At 54.0% G+C, this 16,962-nt stretch overlaps 8 protein-coding genes across 8 annotated transcripts; 2 read left to right on the top strand and 6 right to left on the bottom strand.

The window, feature by feature from the left end:
• Positions 1 to 225: 225 nt before the first annotated feature.
• Positions 226 to 1,285, bottom strand: GGS23DRAFT_276114 (uncharacterized protein). The gene is made up of 2 exons (XM_051512494.1): positions 862 to 1,285; positions 226 to 801 (listed from the first exon to the last, which is right to left on the bottom strand). Exon 2 carries the CDS (start codon positions 766 to 768, stop codon positions 250 to 252), a length of 519 nt encoding a protein of 172 aa, XP_051375250.1. The 5' UTR covers positions 769 to 801; positions 862 to 1,285; the 3' UTR covers positions 226 to 249.
• Positions 1,275 to 4,285, bottom strand: GGS23DRAFT_276103 (uncharacterized protein). The gene is made up of 4 exons (XM_051512493.1): positions 3,682 to 4,285; positions 3,588 to 3,612; positions 3,055 to 3,537; positions 1,275 to 2,966 (listed from the first exon to the last, which is right to left on the bottom strand). The coding sequence occupies exons 1-4, from the start codon at positions 4,146 to 4,148 to the stop codon at positions 1,722 to 1,724; spliced, it is 2,220 nt and encodes a 739-aa protein (XP_051375249.1). The 5' UTR covers positions 4,149 to 4,285; the 3' UTR covers positions 1,275 to 1,721.
• On the bottom strand, positions 4,248 to 4,912 carry GGS23DRAFT_551042 (uncharacterized protein). Its single transcript, XM_051515327.1, has one exon. It carries the CDS (start codon positions 4,676 to 4,678, stop codon positions 4,424 to 4,426), a length of 255 nt encoding a protein of 84 aa, XP_051375248.1. The 5' UTR covers positions 4,679 to 4,912; the 3' UTR covers positions 4,248 to 4,423.
• A 677-nt stretch (positions 4,913 to 5,589) lies between these two features.
• GGS23DRAFT_276092 (putative short-chain dehydrogenase/reductase) lies at positions 5,590 to 7,026 on the top strand. Its single transcript, XM_051512492.1, has 3 exons — positions 5,590 to 5,635; positions 5,709 to 6,615; positions 6,667 to 7,026. Exons 2-3 carry the CDS (start codon positions 5,836 to 5,838, stop codon positions 6,712 to 6,714), a joined length of 828 nt encoding a protein of 275 aa, XP_051375247.1. The 5' UTR covers positions 5,590 to 5,635; positions 5,709 to 5,835; the 3' UTR covers positions 6,715 to 7,026.
• Positions 6,804 to 8,670, bottom strand: GGS23DRAFT_276080 (FAD binding domain-containing protein). The gene has a single exon (XM_051512491.1). It carries the CDS (start codon positions 8,564 to 8,566, stop codon positions 6,941 to 6,943), a length of 1,626 nt encoding a protein of 541 aa, XP_051375246.1. The 5' UTR covers positions 8,567 to 8,670; the 3' UTR covers positions 6,804 to 6,940.
• Positions 8,671 to 11,001: 2,331 nt separating this feature from the next.
• Positions 11,002 to 13,631, bottom strand: GGS23DRAFT_551037 (MFS general substrate transporter). Its single transcript, XM_051515326.1, has 6 exons — positions 12,714 to 13,631; positions 12,354 to 12,517; positions 12,262 to 12,282; positions 11,996 to 12,177; positions 11,519 to 11,941; positions 11,002 to 11,466 (listed from the first exon to the last, which is right to left on the bottom strand). Exons 1-6 carry the CDS (start codon positions 13,247 to 13,249, stop codon positions 11,197 to 11,199), a joined length of 1,596 nt encoding a protein of 531 aa, XP_051375245.1. The 5' UTR covers positions 13,250 to 13,631; the 3' UTR covers positions 11,002 to 11,196.
• Positions 13,628 to 15,541, top strand: GGS23DRAFT_275774 (FAD dependent oxidoreductase). Its single transcript, XM_051512486.1, has 2 exons — positions 13,628 to 14,563; positions 14,652 to 15,541. Exons 1-2 carry the CDS (start codon positions 13,801 to 13,803, stop codon positions 15,380 to 15,382), a joined length of 1,494 nt encoding a protein of 497 aa, XP_051375244.1. The 5' UTR covers positions 13,628 to 13,800; the 3' UTR covers positions 15,383 to 15,541.
• Positions 15,459 to 16,519, bottom strand: GGS23DRAFT_275796 (uncharacterized protein). Its single transcript, XM_051512489.1, has 3 exons — positions 16,093 to 16,519; positions 15,712 to 16,040; positions 15,459 to 15,648 (listed from the first exon to the last, which is right to left on the bottom strand). Exons 1-3 carry the CDS (start codon positions 16,280 to 16,282, stop codon positions 15,535 to 15,537), a joined length of 633 nt encoding a protein of 210 aa, XP_051375243.1. The 5' UTR covers positions 16,283 to 16,519; the 3' UTR covers positions 15,459 to 15,534.
• Between the last annotated feature and the right edge of the window lie 443 nt (positions 16,520 to 16,962).

Genomic DNA, 16,962 nt, shown 5'->3' with positions numbered 1-16,962 from the left:
ACTTAGGTAAGTTCTTGTACGCAATCACCTGGTATCGCAGTTGCGCCGGCTACCTTAGGTACCTAGTAGGTGTGCAAACGGTATCATCGGTATCTACCTATCTACCACGGTACCTTTGATAACCCTAGAGGCCATTCAGGGGTATATTTCCCGTTTAGGTTTAGATCACATTACTAATCTCATCTTATCGCTTCCCCCTTCCCCCCCGCTCCCCGCTCCCCGCTCCCCGCTCCCCGCTCCCATCTTGACTTAGCTAGCTTCGGCACGAGTTGGTAGCGCCGCGGCCGCTGCGCAGGGTTCGATGTCCGGCGGCAGGCGGAAGATCAGAGTGCCGATGGAGTCTTGCAGGCCGGGATGCAGCGGTATGGAGCGCAGCTCGCGGCGCGTGAACCACTGCAGACGGACGGACTCGTCGTTGGGCGTCATGTCGCTGATCTCGAGCGGCTTCGCTAGCGCGGCCAGGATGGTGGTGTAGTGCCAGCTGCCGTGGCTGTCGTCCACGACCGCCCCGCCGGGCTCCAGGTACTCGCGCGCGTCGACGCCGAGCTCCTCGCGCGCTTCCCGGAACGCGGCCTGCTCCGCCGTCTCGCCGCTCTCTAGCGCGCCCCCCGGCAGCCCCCAGGTGTCCCCGTGGTGCAGCCACGGCGCCCGGAGCTGAAGCAGCATCTCGACTTCCCCCGACGCCCCGAAACGGTAGATGAGGAGCCCCGCCGCCCCGTATCGACCCCAGTGCTCGTGGCCCAGGGTGCAAGTGACAAAGCAGCTCATTTTTTTTTTTTTTTTTTAGGCCAGCGGGCTTTCCTGGAAAAGATGTCAGTACCTATGTAGAGTACCTAACGTGAGATATTGCTAGGTACCTACCATGTATGTATGTACGAACGTACGTATGAACGTACTATATGCTTGCTCTCTCTCTGCTGTCTGCTTAATACCACAGGATGGTGAACATATATAGGTATACGTCCGTGACGCTAACAATGGGGTTGTAGTGGATTCTTGAACGGTAGATAGCCAATTAAAGAATGCTGATGCTGTGTGTTTGTAGACCCTGGCGTAATCTCGGGACTGTTTCCGTTCATCACCATTCTTCGAGAACGCTTGCCGGAGCCTGCATGCATAATTAGATATACAGAAATCAGATCTCTGAAGGTGACCTTCCAAGTTGATATCGACGGACGGACGGAGACTGTAAATGCGGTTGTGTCGATATCTGCCCGTTCACTGAGAGGAGCGGTTAGGTGTGTTAATAGACGTGGTTGCTTTTAGCAAAGCTTCTGCTAATCTCGCTGCGCGCCCCGGCGGTGTGACGAACGTCGAGCAGTGAAGCGCAACACGATAGTCTAGGAACGGACCTCCGGGCGAACGAAGGAAGAGACCTTGGCCGTTTCTTCCATGATCTCCGTCTGGGGCGGGGCGGAGGTGTAAGCCGTTTAATTACCTATGTGTGTGCATGTACCGGGGAGCATGACTGGAAAAAAAGGAAAATATCTCGAAAGAGAACAAGAGTGAGTGGTTCGCCCTAGTGGCCCGATAGCTAAGAGCTGTTAATTCTTCTAACAGAGCAGCGAGTTCTGCTATGGCATTCCTCTCCTCGTATCTCGTATACCCACAGGTAAGGCCGCCTGCGTAGATTGCCCTTCTACGGATATTCGCCTACAATTAGTTGGGTAATGACCGCCTTGCCGGTAGAGAGGCTCGGCCGCACCACGCCACCGACTCTCCTACCCCCCAAACCCCCAGCCCATGGCAGGCCAATTGCCCGGGTTCATCTCCTCCGGCGGCGTCTGCCCGAAGAGCCCGGTAAAGATCCCAGCCTCGGTCCCGCCGTGGCTGCCATGCCCCCCATTGCTCATCTCGGACAATAGACCGTTTATACCAAGACTCGTCGGCATCGACACGGAAAAGCCAAGGTCATTCATATTTGTACCATTGCCGGGTTGCTGATCTGCTCCTTTTGGAAAGTACCCGTCTTGCGTACTCTGGCCCATCTGTACCAACCCTTTTCTAACTTCTATTACCATCGCTGGCGGTGTCAACGTCTGTCCTGACTCTTTCAACGCCGCCTCGCGCGCGTCCCAGGCCGGGAGCACGGTCGTGGCGAAGACTTTGAAGAGTGGGCTGTGGTACGTAGATGTGGTGGAAAGGCGTGCCGCGAAATTTTCGTCCATCAATCCCCACGCTCGTTCCGCATGCTTCCCGACAGGGCATCTTCGTAGCTCTTTGATGATTTGGAGATACGCGGGGAACGGGAAATAGAAGTTGTATAGCCAAGTATACCCTCTCGTGGTCGGCTGCGTCATGACCTTCGTATCGCACTCAAGCATCGTGAATGCGTGGGACATCGTCGCGTCAACATTGGCTTCGGCAGCGGCTTCGTTAGGGGTCGAGCCATCGTGTTTCCAATAGTGTTCCACGAGCCGGTGTTTTGCCATGTGTCCTCTTGTCATCCAAATGGTCAAGAAATGGAGGGGGATGTCGGGATCACAAAACTTGAGATACTTTTCCTCGATCATCTTCTCCAGCGCCGCCAAGTCGGGCACTTCAACCCGCTGAGCGTCTCGAGCTACCGCATGCAAGGACGGGTCGGTGAAGTCAAGGTGGAATTTGGAGTGCCTGATAAACTCCCCTATCTGAGCGCGAACTACAACGTGCGTCGCGTCGGTCGAAAATCCGCGAGCTGCTGGTGCCTGCTTCATGTGTGGCCAGAGGTCGGAATCGTTCACGTTCAGGGGTATGCTGCAGTCCCAGGTAGGGCCGAGTGATGCGCTCTTGAAGTCGGCCATCCCGCCCATGCGGTCGTCGAAGAGAGCGAAGGACCACCAGAGCCGTCGGCGCATTTCCGCTTCGAAAGGGTCGTGTTTCCTGGTGATCCCCTCGTTGTGGATGCCAATACGACGGGCGATGCGATGAGTGATGCCGAGTATGGAGGATAGCGTCACGGGATCTGTGCTGAGGCCGATCGACATCTAAAATTGTAAGTACGTGCATTCTAGATTCCGTCGTGTCCGAACACGCATCCATCCATTCATCCATCTCGATGCGACATGTGCTTACACTGTACAAGAACAACGAAGTCAAGCATTCGCGGTCGTTCGTTCGTAAAAAGCGGGAATTCAGTAGCGCTTGCTGGCAGCCGTACTGGTATCTCGATAGGAGATATTCCCTCGGGCAGTCGAAGAAGGTCTGGCAGTCTTCTTCTGACAGACTCAAGACGGCCATGGAATAGATGCTAAATAGGAGAGCCTCGAAGGGGGGGCTGATCTGTCGAAGATTGCCCATGGCCTCGATGATGCGCCCCTGCGTGCTCGGGGGATGTATGACCTTGATCAAGGGGTTGACATTGTCGAGGTATACTTGCCACAATCTAAAGATCTGGATCGGTTCGGGATGTAGGTGAGAGAGGTTAGCCGCTGTCTTTCGAGAGCCGAGAATGAGGAGGATGTTATCCCCAGATAACTGCTCCCAAGCCTTCTTAACCATAGTTTCACGGTCCTCGTAACTCGGACAGTTGCTTTGGTTCTCGATATCGTCCCGAGACTAAGGTTTACCTGTCAGTCGAGTTTTATTTGAGGATTACAAAGTCTTACCTGGTTCATGGCATGCCAGAAACTCCTACGACAATTAGTTCGTTGCCGAGCCAAGTTTCTATTCGAGGAGAAGGGGGCAGGGGGTTATGCGCACTTAGTCTCGTACGACAGTCCTCTTTCCGACTTGGCGGTTGCGGAGGGAGACGGTGACTCCGTCCCATCAACAGGCTCTGAATTCTCATCATCGTCCGAGCCGTGGTCCACTTCCGTGCTGAACGACGTCTCAACCAGAGAGGAGCTGTCGGGGAGCGATTCAAAATTAATATTGCTCCGGAGGAGCAGCTCCTCGTACCGACGGAGACGCTTCAGCAGGTCTCGCTTGGCGATTTGGCGCCTGGGACGACGCCGGGCCGGCACGGTGGGAACGCACTCCGCTCCTGACTTGATGCAGTTAGAGCAGGGAAAGTTGTGATCACATTTGACCTTGCGCTGATGGCAAAGCGTGCATGCAAGTACCCGCGGTGGCTTTGACGATTGAGAGGACGGTGCAGACACGACTGGAGATGATAACGGTGCGTCTGAGCTGCTTCCTTCTGGCATACCCTGCGCCGCCCTCGACATGGCCGAAGCACGAAGCCGGTGACTGAAGGAGAGGATTGCCGAGACGAGGTGCTGGCGCTGGACTTTTGCGAGAGTCCGGATTTCACAAGCACGAAGACGGAATATCCACGACCGCGCCGGCGAGTTGGATCGAGCAGGAAAAAAAAAAGGCGCTTATCGGACAACAAAGTAGGCCGAGGGGGCAATAAAGGAGACGAGAAGAGGAGACAAGAAACTGGGATCGAAACACAGATGACCGGCCCTCGTATCTCATATTGGGTCGTAGAGATGCTCTCTTAGTGCTCACTGGAGACGGGAATGCAGCACCGCATTGTCAACCAATAAGGACAGGGGTCAAATTGCCCGTTACTTGGATGTGAGGGTAATCTGGGTCCCAACGCCCCCAGTTGCTCTAGGTAGTTTCGGACATCGTGTGCGCCGCCTCGGTCTCGTCCAGAGTCCGAGATGGGACCTGGCCCACGCCAGGCCGCCGACAAGGCGGCAACCGAGACTGCAATGCACACACCGACTACGTAGCTAGACAACCACATGCGCCGGTTTCTTCCTGAGTTACCATCTCTCGCAGTTACAGGCCACCTATAGAGGTATATCGGTGGAACTACAGCATATACAGATACGTGTATAGGTATAAGGAGGTATGCATCGGATCTGAGCCTCTCGGTTCGGGCCTCTGAGCACTACCTAAAATACATTGCGTCCCCCCCCAAGGCAACCAGCGGAGTGGCACGAACCCCCCCTCCTCCCCCTCGCACTCGACCACCATGGCTAGGATTCTAGACGATTTGCCTGCCTATTAGGGGCATAGTAGGGTGGACTTCTATCGGCTTACGCGCTTTACTGCTACGAGGTAAAAGAAAAGGAAAAATAATGAAAAATGAAAAATAACACCATCCCGTGATTAAGTGCATGATGCCTTTTGCCGCGTTCCCTCCAGCTCGGTCCCGAAGACTGTTTGGCGAAGCAGGTTAGGATGGAATTGGCCAGGCACCGTTTCGCTTAGCATCCCGTACGTTGCCAAAAATGACACCCTCCTATTTGCCTAGGCGGATGCCCTCCGTTGCCTGAATAAAGCTCGCGATCCCTCCCCCCCGATTGGCCGCCGGAACCCCGATGTCCAGCTCACGACAGTGGTGAGGTTGTTGGCAGGATGATGGCGGGCTTGTCCGGAATACGACGCAGGGACCTCTCGAGCTGGGAATGCCGCTGGATACGACTGGACGCAACGCGTCGCATGCCTTAGGTGCCTCCATATTGTTCGGAGCCGCATACCCTACTACTTATAATTCGCTCCGCGTGGGCTGACAGATCCAGCCGGCGCGACCACGCCCCCTGCTGCATTTCGGACGGCCGTGGGAAAGAAACGGAGGGGTAGAAGGTGTTTACAACCTATCTGTCACCACGCACAGTTCGAGTGGCCACAGGCAGTTTGTATGAGCAGGCCTTAGCTGGGCCACCCGCTGGAAGCTAGGAGGTAGGTACCTAGGTAGGTAGGTCACCTTGGCATTTATTGCTTACCTAAGTACCTAATTAACCGAACTTGTACCGCTTCCACTTCCATAGTACATGTAGGACCCCTCAATCTCGCAGCACTACCGAGGTACCTATTTTCGAAAAGAAACGCCAGATAACAACCCCGGCTCCACGGGATAGAGAGATCTCCGGCGACAAGCCTGCCAGCGTAGGGAGGATGCCGCCGAAATCTGTCCTCGTGACCGGTTGTAGCGAGGGAGGCATCGGCGCCGCCCTGGCTGTCGAGTTCCAGGCTCGGGGTTGCCGGGTATTCGCGACCGCCCGCGACCTGAGCAAGATGCGGTCGCTCTCGCGCGACGGTGTCGAGAGGCTTCCCCTTGACGTCAACTCGGACGCGTCTATCGTCGCCGCCGTCGAGTCTGTGCGCAAGGCCACCGGCGGGTCTCTGGATTACCTCGTAAACAACGCCGGGGTAAACCACGTGATGCCCTTCACGGACGCGAAAGTCGACGACCTGAGACGCGTCATCGAGACCAATGTTGTCGCCGTACTGGCCGTCACGCACGCCTTCCTACCGCTCCTGATCGAAGCGAAGGGCGTGGTAGCCACCGTCGGCAGCGTTAACGAGGTCTTCTGCCCTCCGTACCAAGTGGCGTACAACGCGTCCAAGGCCGCCGTGCACGCCGCTATGCGGACTCTCCGCGTCGAGCTCGCTCCGCTCGGCGTCAGCTTCGTCACCATTATGACAGGCAGCGTGCGGACGAAGCTGTTCGATAATGCGCCGACCAAGGTCCCCGAGGACAGCCTGTATCACGCCGTAGCGGAGGACGTAGAAAGGCGGGCATTTCTCAGGGAAGCCCAGTGGGTTGAACCCGATGTGTTCGCCAAGCAGGTAGTCGGCGACTTGCTCATACCGAAACCGAAGTCGAATGTATGGCGCGGCGGCATGTCAACCATCGCTTGGCTCCTCTCGTGGTTGGGGTGGGAGGGCATGCTGGTAAGTTCTCCTCAGTTCGATCGGATGGGAAGAGAGCTGAGACAACCATAGGACGCTGCCTTGATCCAAGGTAATCAGCTCGGCAGGGTGCACCGCTGACGGTGATTTGTCGATTTGGCTTCCGTTGACGAAAGCCTCACACACCCGTTGGTGTCTTGTTCGGCCCGGAGTGTAAGTGTCTGTGTATCCCAGTGCCGCGTACCATCATGACCACACCTCCGATTGGATTGGGATATTGTGTAAACGTGATAAAATTTGGAGCTACACACGAGATTTCGGTGGCGCCGACACCTAGAAGTACAAATTACGCCAAATATCTACCTACTCAGGAGATTAAGCCCGACTCCCGGCACCCTAACGATTCCAAGAACGTCCCTAGTCCCGGAAGCGGCCCGATGTGTTCCACGTAGCCGTCCGGCCGGATGTACACGTACGAAGGTCTCGGAAGGCCAAACTCGCTATGCAGCCGATTTCTCACGTCAGTGTATCCGGAAGCTCCGTGTCTGTCCGCGCCGTCGCCGAGAATCATGTGCAACTTCGCTCTGTCCGGGTTGTGCCGCTTGAATAGAAATTCGGCTTTTGAGAAGACCTCTTTCGCGGCAGCAGCCGCTTCGACTCCCGAGAAAAGGACCAGGTGGTGTGTTTCGGCGGTGAGGAGGTCGTGGAAGTACCTCTCCTCTCCGGCGATCTCGATTTTGCTATCTGGAGCCCGGTCGCCTCCCCTAACCGGCCCCGAAAAGTTGGTGGCCGTACCGACGATGAAGCTTTTCCTATAGCTAACGCCAAACTGAGATATGAACTTGAAGATCTTAGCACGGCGGCTTGGACTGCTCACAAACCAGGGCAATGCCCAGGTGAACAAAATGTTGCGAAACAGGACGAAGAGGGGGTTCAGAGAACACCCCCAAGTGAACATCTTGTCAGACGTCTCGAGCAGATACTGTCCGATTGGTCGACGTTCAGAGTCGTAGCTGTCGAGAAACGAGCTGGGCCGCTCGCCGCGTATTACCTTGGCCAACTTCCAGCCCAGGTTTATGGAGTCCTGTATGCCCGTGTTCATCCCCTGCGCCCCGGCTGGGGAGTGGATATGGGCGGCGTCGCCTGCGACGAATAAGCGGCCGTCTCGGTAGCTATTCACTCCTCGGTGATGCAGGTGGAATTCGGTGATCCAAGTGGGGTCATACAGTTCCCCAGCACCCGGGAGGAGTTGGTCCAGCATCCCTTGGAATTCCTGCAGCGTCAGGTTGCCGTCCTCTTTGGGATAGAGGCGCGATACCACGACTCTGCAGGTGCCGTCTTGGAGCGGGAAAAAGGCGAGAGACCCTCGCCCCATGCAGAGGGAGAACCGGTTCCAGGACGCCTTCGGGTTCCGGATGTGCGCGTCGCACAGGATGAAGTCCTGAGGATACGCGGCACCCTGGAATGTAAACCCTTTTGAGGAACGCCGCACGCTGCTGTGCGCCCCGTCGGCCCCGACGACGTACTTGGCGCGAATGACATCTCGAGAACCGCCCGGATTGCTTACTTCGACTGTCACGCCTTTGTCATCCTGGACGAAGGACCTCGCCTCGACCCCACGCTCCACAGCACATCCGTGCTTCGCGAGACAGCCGTCTAGAAATGCCTCGGTTTCGCACTGAGAAGTGATGAGGATGAGTGGAAATTCGGCGTTCCCCGCCATGCCAGATATGTCGATGTCTGCCATCTTCTTGCCGTAGAGGTAGAACGTAGCACCGCCGCTTAGGTTGCCCTGAGCGACGAACTCGCCGACATTTCCGTGACGGCTCAAAAGTTCGAGGGTACGAGGCTGGATAGCCAATGCTCTGGATTTGTCTGACCGCCGAAGCTCTTTGTCGATGATGCGGAACGATATCCCCTGGACGGCGAGCTCCAGTCCCAAAGTCACTCCAGTCGGCCCACCACCGACAATCAGAACATCCGTCTCCTGCATCCTCGTGGTATCCTGTATGTTCCGGCAGAGCTTGTATTATCGCTCGGCAGAGCCGTTGTCGTTCATTGATGCAGTCTGGCTACGATATTATATTCGTATCGGGGTCTGGGGTCGGGGTATAGGTGGCATTGCTATATATTTGTCGTAAAGCGCCCTCCCCCCCCTAATCATCTATCACCGCGTCGGTGTGGGCGTCAACCCTCCAACAATGCCTCAGCTTTCTTTGCCATCCCGGCCCAAAATCCCGCATGACGCGTCGATCTCACGTTTATCTCTTCAGTTCCTCCTGTATCGTGGCATTCTAGATCAAAGAATCTCAAATCAGGTACATGGCGTGTTTGCTAGCCTAGCCTCAGAATTACCCCCTGCGAGACCGGGACTGAGTGGCCCTACATTGCCGACAAGGACACCATGCATCCCTACCCAGGTGTCTGTAAGATCGTGCATGGAAAATCGTTGCCATAAGTTCTGCGGAGGGCAACTGAGGGGACGGCGGATCAGACGCGGGTGACTACACACGCCTATCGAACCAGAAATCTCGGGCCATAAATTCAAGGGGGTTCAAGTGCAACACGAGATCTATCGTATTTGCGCGCTGCTGTTCCGGGTAGAGACAGGGTGAGCGGGGACGGGTATGGACAATATTTCCATGCGATCTCCCGCTCTACTCGAACCCTCAGGATCCCTACTCACGCAAACCATCGAGCATTATTAAAGAGCCAGGCTGCACAATAGTGGGACCCGAAAATTTCAGGAACCGCAACTCAAGGGACACTGGATTTCGCATGGTTAAAATAGGCCTCCGAGGCCTACGGTGCCAATATGCGTTTGGTGGGGTGAAGATCTATCGCGCTCAACAATCTAGCATCGAATAGGAGTTGGCGAAACGCCTCTCTGTTTCGGACATAGATACGTGGCAGAGCTTCTCATAACGGGCCTTAAGCTTGATAGGTTACGTCGATGGGGGCTGCTGGTTCCATCTGACGCCACCGACATGTCGGTTGACCGAGCCGAAAAATCGCCAGGCCCGGAGTTATTACTACCATTGGATCCAAGAGCGCCGTGGTGAGACATTTTCTAAGTCAGGCTTATGGTAAATGTAGTGGAGCGATACGCCCATCTATCACAGATTGACCAAGTCTAGCGTGTGCATATCTACCGTAGCCAGTCAAGACCCGAGAGGGGGCTTCGTTGGAATGTGGTGATATTAATATGCGGAAACCCTTTGGTAACCGCCAGGCTCGTCTCGCCCCCAAGTCCACCGCCAAGTCTCTCCAACGATGACGGTATCAGGCCGTCCATGAATCAAACAAGTTCGCAGATTTGCTGTACGGTGGCACCAGAAGACGATGGAACGAAGAACGGATGGCGGAGCCAGGTTTCGTCACTACATGTCGGTTCAGTGAGAATGCGCCTCAAAAACGCTCGGCCAAAGGGGTATTGAAATTTGGGGTTGATATTCTCCGAAGGCCCTTGTGTCTTTCTTTTCCCCCTAGAGAACACTATTATGTAGACTCCAAACAAAGGTCTTCAACCTTCGCATGGAGATCCACACATATTCGACTCCAGAATAAGCAAGGCAACTAAGGCGATCCGTACGTTGGTCGTCAGAGCGTTGAATGCGACAATATCTTAGCATGGATAGGATCACGCCCAATAATAATCAGCCATCTCTCACCGCTGCCCAGTATTATCTACACCATCTTGGCAAAAACGCCCACCGCCCGCAACAAGCTGCCGTGACATTTGCAAATACCACAGGGTTGGGAAAAGACTTAATGCATACCGTATTATTATCAGTGATGGCTGTCGTCTGCACTTACGAGAACACGACACATAATAGAAGCTCTCACAATGCCGCGTACGCGACGAAGCAGGTAGGAAACCGCAGTGTCAGTGTCTAAACTGACGTTCCCATTGCACCGGGTGCTCGTAATGGGAACAATAAATTACAGTACTCTGTATGCCCCCAAAGCCTATCCACTGTCTTACGAACCTGTCTATTGGTGTAGCATGGTCGGGATTACCAGGCTTCACCCAAAGGAAGATGTTTATTCAATTACCAAAGCTACAAGTTAACTATTTCCACATTGGTAATGTTGTATTGCTAGTTTCAACTTACAATTCTCTTGTAATTTCTATCAAGAAGAGCTATGTCGATGCAGAGCCAACGTAGTGACTACACGAGCGTCTTCGATTAATGTTGGCGTAAAGGATACCATTCTAGAAAGGTATTGTTACCCTTGGAAGTGGAGCCAACACACGTAGCCAGCCTTAAAGCAAACTGTTTCAACTTGGTGCTTGGAATATAACACCACGAGGATAAAGAGATACGGAGCTCGAAGCCTCAACTGTGACGGCAACGAGAGAGGCCCCTAGGGAGTATATGATAATAACGTCGTTAAGCGACTTAATAATTTTAACTATGTCACGTTTACGTATCAGCTTTAGGTTATCGAATCGAACAAAACTGATGTGCATCCGTGAAGAGGCTCCAAACTGAGCAAATTAAAAAGATACATATTAATTTACGCATTACTGTCGTCCTTTTCCTATATGGAACTCCTCTGTAGGCTTCACCTACGCTGACATCAGTGTAAATATAGGACCTCCTTCAGGGCTATAGACTCCTAGGCGGTAATTCCTGCCTCCTCCTTTTTGTGCTCAGCCAGGTTAGGTGAAGCACCTTGCTTGTTCAGCGATGCTGTTCCTTCCTCAGCGTCATGGATGGAGCTCTCGATAGCTTGGCCGCTGATCGTTGCGTTCTTCCTCTCCTGCCTCTGTTGTCTCCGGGTAAACCAAACGACGACTGGTAACCAAGCCGCTAGTGCTAGCGATGCGGCAAGGCCGGCACGGTAACCCCGGTGAAAGCGAGGCGCTTCAACGGTCGGGACAAATACCTGATGAAGGACCAGTCAGCAAAACCACCGGACGAGTAGGCGAGAAACCCACCTGATTCCACCAAGTCCCCTGAGCCAACCCGATCGAGTTCAGCGCGCCGATAACGATAGCTCTCTCTTCAGCATCCGCGGAGCAGACCATGTGTGTCCAGCTGACGATGATCGGGAAGAGTGACTGAACCGTGCCGGCGATATAAAACGCGAAAAAGATGGCCGGCTTGCTCAGATCCCAAGCAACTAACATGGATTCCGAGATGATCTGGAGTATGCAGATCAAGACGACGCTCTCCAATTGAGAGTTTCTCCAGTCGTTATAGGTTCCAGAGAACAACATAAAAGCGATCGAAATGGCGGAATAGACGGTAGGCAAGTTGTTGACATCCGGTACCGAATACTTCTCGGCCTTCAACCATAGCGCCATGGTAGAAGTTGTCGGCGCTTGGTAGACGAAGTACATGAGATAAAACCATGTGCACTAGAGAAACCGGGTTAGATAAGCCGAATCGCAACATCTTCCGAGGTGGCTTACCAGGATCCAGAAATGCCACCTCCCAAGCAAACGTTTGAAAAGGGACCGGTCAAAGTGGCCAAGAGGCTTGCGATTATCGGCCTCTAGCCGCTTCATACACATCTGGCGCTCCCTCTCCGTCATCCACCAAGTGCTCTTCTCGAATAAGGGGTTGGGGATAATGACAAGCCCGATAGCGACCACTTTGTATATTGGTCGTCAGTCGTCAAGCAGCGTGACTGAAGAACATGAGACCACATTTTCAAGGCAAGAAAAGGGAACCTTACTAGGGCAAGTAATGAGGAAGTCTGATAACAAATACATCAAGATACGTTAATAATCTTCACGAAGGTGAGTGGAGAGTTCGGCTAAGTCTCACCAATAATGAAAAGCCATCTCCATCCTCTTATTCCCAGATGGCCGTCTATCGTCTGGTAGATGCCGGCTTGTATGTAACCGGAGAACATGGTGGCGGCAATTCCGGAAGCCGTAAATATGCCGCTCCTCTTGTTGATTTCGTGGTTGCGATACCAGGTTCCGATCTGCGCCAGATCGGAATATTGTGTTAGAATATGTGCATTCATCAAAGGAGCTAATGTGTTGAGTTGCATAGCCAGATGTGGGATAATAATATTATCCCGCGTTTGGATGCGTTACCGAAGATTCTCCCCTACTAATATGGCAATATTAGCATCCGCGTACCACATTGCGAAATGAACTTCAGACTTGACGCATACCCATGAAGTGCAGACCAGGCCAGCTAGCAGCTTCGGCGAAGCCAACGCAGAACCTCAGGGCATAAATCTGTTCGGGAGTCTGGCACTTGTGCAGGAAAAGCACGAAGAAGGCCCAGAGAAATTCGGCAGCCGGGAGATACCATCGCGGGGAGATCCTGGTGAGCAGGATCTGCGACGGGATCTGACCAACGATGTATCCGATCTGGAACCAGGTTACCATCCAGTTGAGTTCATTGCCATATAAGTTCAGGTCCTCCTTCATGCCGGAGACGTAGGCATTATTAATGTTGTTGCGGTCGAGATCCTTGGCGAAAAAGGTCAAGCAGCAGAAGACCAGAACGGTGAGGTCGAGCTTCTGGACGAGTTTTCTTTCCTCTTCCGACGTGCCCGGCCGGTTCCAGAAGTAGAACTTCTCATTGGCCTTGGAGGAGATGACTATTACATCGTGGGGAGTTGTCTCCGTTGCTGGCGATTCCGCTCCGTGCTCGGTGGATTCACTCTGTTGGCTCTTGTCCGACATGCGCGCGAAGAAACCCATCGCAATTACGTAGGTACAGAGAGATCAGGTCTGGCGATATTACTGGTATGATGAGGCCGGTTACCGACTTCGGATGGAGAAGGAAATTTGAGATGAAATACCGAATTCCACAACTGTCGTATTAATATAGTCCTACTCTATCTCGATCATGGAGACTCTTATACCGAGTCGTTATCAAATCGAAGCGAAGTAATATTGATATGATGAGGATCGCAGCGACTCCCTAATATCGTTTTTACGGTTCCCATGAATGATTGCTATTCCTATCCGTTCCCGACTGGGGGAACAAATTGGCGTGGGGGGTTACTGAGAGGTTGAACAACGATAACTCGGGAGATAACTTCAAACCCATGTCTTATCACGGAATGGGTCGTGGTTACAGCGCTTGGGGCCGATGGCGGGGTTGGGGATGGAGGGGGCTCTGACGGCTTGTTCCGACTCCATAGCTCATGTCCGGGTAATATTCAGCGACAATCGCGAGGGGAGATGAGCAAATAAGTGAAGAGGGCCTCTCCATCAGCGCCAGCACGAAAGCCAACCAATCAACTACCATGGCGTCGGCAAGATTAACCAAGGAATGCCCTATCATCATTGTGGGTGCGGGCGTCTTCGGGCTGTCGAGCGCGTTGCACCTCTCGCAAGCGGGCTACAAGGACATTACCGTCTTCGACAAGCAGCCGTACGCCGAGAATGAGTACTCGACGGCTCGAGGCGCCGACGCGGCCTCTGCCGACTTGAACAAAGTCATGAGGATGAGCTACGGCGAAGAGATCGAGTACCAGCGCCTCGCCTTTGACGGCGTCGACACGTGGAATGCCTGGAACCGGGAGATCCAGTCCTCGAAGCCCGAGGACCTGCCGCGGGGTCTCAAGCCGTCAGATCTCATCTGGAACAACTGCGGCTTTCTCCGAATGAGCACTGACGGCCGACTGTCCGCCATGGAGCGTGCCACGCTCGGGAACATGACTCGAGAGGGGCTCCGGCAGACGCAGTTTGTCATCGGAGACCCCGAGGATGAGGAGAGGGCGAGATCTCACTTCCAGCCCGGCGAGTGGGAGAAGAAGTCAGACCCGTTCGGGCGCAGGAGGCAGGGCAAGGAACTCGTCGGCGTCTTCGACTCTACTGCTGGGTTTGTCGAGGCTAGTAAGGCCTGCACGTGGGTGATGCACCTGTGCCGCAAGAACGGTGTGCGATTTGTGCTTGGCAAGAGAGATGGTCAGGTTGCCTCCTTCATCAAGGATGGAAACGGTAAGACGGTTGGTATTCGCACCGTAGGCAGCGCCGAGTACCGTTCGAAGCTCGTGATCTTAGCTGGTGAGTCGACTTATATCTATTCCTTGTGGAGGAGACGGGGACGTGACGTAATGGGATTCGTTCTCGCTAATCTCCAGCGAACTTACAGCTGGTAGCTGGACCCCTTACCTGTTCCCAGCTGTATCTTCGCTTCTGGAGACAACCGCTGGGAGCGTTGTATTCTTCCAGTTACCACCGAGGGACCGTGCTCCTGATCTCTGGGACAGGTTCTCTCCCGAAAACTTTCCCGTCTTCTCCTACGGAGGGTGGTCAAATGGGCACGGCATCGGTGGCTTCCCCCGGACCGAGAACGGGATAGTCAAGATCGGCTACCGAGGCACTAAGTATACCAACTACGAAGACGTCTTGGACCCTACCACAGGTAGGACACATCGAATCAGCGTTCCTAAGACGGCGTACTGGCCGCAGACATACGACCCGGCCGTCACTAAACAGGCCGTCGACGCCATCAAGGAGGTGGTCAAAGAGGCCATGCCAGAGCTTGCGGCAATTGGGATCACGGGCTGTAGGAATTGCTGGTACACCGACAGTCTCGATAACGGATTCCTTGTCGACTACGTGCCGAACGACGAGGGCATGGTCGTCTGCTCGGGAGGTTCGGGCCACGGTTTCAAGTTTCTCCCCACGCTCGGGCGCGAGGTGGTCAAGATTATCGAAGAACCCGAGGTTAAGAACGACTACGGGAGGCTCTGGCAGTGGCGGACTAAGGAGGGGCCGAAAAACGGGCTGGAGCAGGGGGAGGCTGGACCGAGGAATTGGAAAAAACAGATCATGGCTACCAAGGAAGACTGGAAATTCGAGGAGGCGTCGAGGATCTGAATAAGAAACAGAGAACGGCCAAATCCGGGCACCGAAAGGGCCGCCGGGTTTGCTATTATATTGTAGATAAATAATATTTATGTATTAAGGAGTGGGGGGTGCCGTGACCCTCATGTCAACTGCATGATACGTGTTCGTCCTCTCGTATGTCTTCATAGGGGAAGCACTTTGAGATCATTGGACACCAGCTGTGTCACTTCAGCGAGACCATCGACGCTCTTGGTAACCTCTTGGCGTACTGTGGCGCTCTGCGTAGAGTTAAGTTCCTTTCCGGCATCCGGGCGTTAGCGAGGTGGTCTCCTGGGGGAGGTAGCATGTATGGCACTCACCGTTTCGCTCGGGAACACTCTCAAGACAGCAATCTTCTTCAGGGGCAGGTTCAAAGAGCTGCCGTATACAGCGTCCGCGCCCCCGGCCTTCTCCAGGCTCGACTGCACCTTCTTCGACAGAGCCAGGAGATCCTCGTCGCTCGGTGCGGTTTTCGGGCTAACTAGTAGGATTTCCAGCGTAGAGCCCCCGGTGAAGAGACTCGAGGCAGGGTTGGTCTCGAAGATGTTGAGCTGCGGCGGGCCGTCGAGGAAGGGCTTCAGAAGACCCGTGTAGTTGGCGAAGGCGGGAGAGCCAACGAAGTCATGAAATGCAGAGACGGTCGGCCATTCTAGTTGAAATTAGCAACCCAACACGAAACTCGGGTCACCGGTGTCTCTCACCGAGAACGAGAACTTCCCTGGACTCTGATGTTACGTCTCTACCATTCTCGGAAGCGAGGAACCCTTGGGCCACTCGTAGAACGCCCGCGTTCTTGAATGCTTTTATTCCAACAGGGAGGGCCTTTAAGACAGCCTCGATAACTCCCGGGTCTTTCTTGAATTGAGGGAAGACGACTTCGATAATAGCCATTGTGAAGGGATATTAGGTGGAACTGCGCGGTGAGACGTAGTAGGCTGTGAAGTCACAAAGGCAATCCGTGGCTTTTCGACCCCGAATAATCTGCAAATACACACTTCTAGTAAAGCTATGCTATCTGCCGGCTCTTATACTTCTTGACTAGCCGTAGATTCAGCATGGCAAGTACTTAATAGCGCAGTTGTTTCTGTGATGGGCTTCCGTTGGTGGTAACAGGTTGGTGGTAACAACCACGAATGGCTGGCTTAGTGCATGAGTAGCTATTGTCGTTGCAGATATGTGGTGGAGGGGACACATCGCAAGAGATCGCGATCCGTGCTCCTTGTATTAAGCTTATTATTCATTGCATAAGGATGTGCTGGCGGCACTGAAAAATCTCAACATCCAATCGCGAACCTCACTTCAGACGGTAAGAGTCGCTATTTTCGCTGCCGTCATATTAAACGACCATTCTACGTGTTTGGGGGGATTAGTTTCGCCGCAATCGAGGGGATCGATTTCTAATCGTGTAGACGGGAACGACGTAGAGTATAGGTCCAGTGCCACCGCACGAGACCTCGTTTGCGCGTATCGGTGAGTTGAATCCTCGGCCAAGTTCGCCGGAATGTCTTCGTGCTGACGCTTCGGGCCTTGGCTCCGACTCAAATGACCTCAGGTCGGGGATACTGAGCACT

Source organism: Durotheca rogersii, assembly GCF_024521655.1.
Source record: "Durotheca rogersii strain YMJ 92031201 chromosome Unknown GGS23scaffold_3, whole genome shotgun sequence".
NCBI classification, from domain to species: domain Eukaryota; kingdom Fungi; phylum Ascomycota; class Sordariomycetes; order Xylariales; family Xylariaceae; genus Durotheca; species Durotheca rogersii.
Note: the sequence above shows the minus strand (reverse complement) of the source record. Positions and strands in the feature narration are given on the sequence as shown.

Bases quoted from the DNA above. Each gene is read 5' to 3' on its own strand.
- GGS23DRAFT_551037 (XM_051515326.1), bottom strand. From the start codon at position 13,249: ATGGGTTTCTTCGCGCGCATGTCGGACAAGAGCCAACAGAGTGAATCC. The intron at 11,942-11,995 runs GTAAGCCACCTC...CGGTTTCTCTAG, and splicing joins GGTGGCATTTCTGGATCCTG to TGCACATGGTTTTATCTCAT. The intron at 11,467-11,518 runs GTGGGTTTCTCG...GTCCTTCATCAG, and splicing joins AGGGGACTTGGTGGAATCAG to GTATTTGTCCCGACCGTTGA.
- GGS23DRAFT_276103 (XM_051512493.1), bottom strand. From the start codon at position 4,148: ATGTCGAGGGCGGCGCAGGGTATGCCAGAAGGAAGCAGCTCAGACGCA. The intron at 3,613-3,681 runs GTGCGCATAACC...TAATTGTCGTAG, and splicing joins GGACTGTCGTACGAGACTAA to GAGTTTCTGGCATGCCATGA. The intron at 2,967-3,054 runs GTAAGCACATGT...TTACAATTTTAG, and splicing joins CTTCGTTGTTCTTGTACAGT to ATGTCGATCGGCCTCAGCAC.
- GGS23DRAFT_276092 (XM_051512492.1), top strand. From the start codon at position 5,836: ATGCCGCCGAAATCTGTCCTCGTGACCGGTTGTAGCGAGGGAGGCATC. The intron at 6,616-6,666 runs GTAAGTTCTCCT...AGACAACCATAG, and splicing joins TGGGGTGGGAGGGCATGCTG to GACGCTGCCTTGATCCAAGG.
- GGS23DRAFT_551042 (XM_051515327.1), bottom strand. From the start codon at position 4,678: ATGTGGTTGTCTAGCTACGTAGTCGGTGTGTGCATTGCAGTCTCGGTT.
- GGS23DRAFT_276080 (XM_051512491.1), bottom strand. From the start codon at position 8,566: ATGCAGGAGACGGATGTTCTGATTGTCGGTGGTGGGCCGACTGGAGTG.
- GGS23DRAFT_276114 (XM_051512494.1), bottom strand. From the start codon at position 768: ATGAGCTGCTTTGTCACTTGCACCCTGGGCCACGAGCACTGGGGTCGA.
- GGS23DRAFT_275774 (XM_051512486.1), top strand. From the start codon at position 13,801: ATGGCGTCGGCAAGATTAACCAAGGAATGCCCTATCATCATTGTGGGT. The intron at 14,564-14,651 runs GTGAGTCGACTT...GCGAACTTACAG, and splicing joins GAAGCTCGTGATCTTAGCTG to CTGGTAGCTGGACCCCTTAC.
- GGS23DRAFT_275796 (XM_051512489.1), bottom strand. From the start codon at position 16,282: ATGGCTATTATCGAAGTCGTCTTCCCTCAATTCAAGAAAGACCCGGGA. The intron at 16,041-16,092 runs GTGAGAGACACC...AATTTCAACTAG, and splicing joins CAGGGAAGTTCTCGTTCTCG to AATGGCCGACCGTCTCTGCA. The intron at 15,649-15,711 runs GTGAGTGCCATA...GATGCCGGAAAG, and splicing joins GAGTGTTCCCGAGCGAAACG to GAACTTAACTCTACGCAGAG.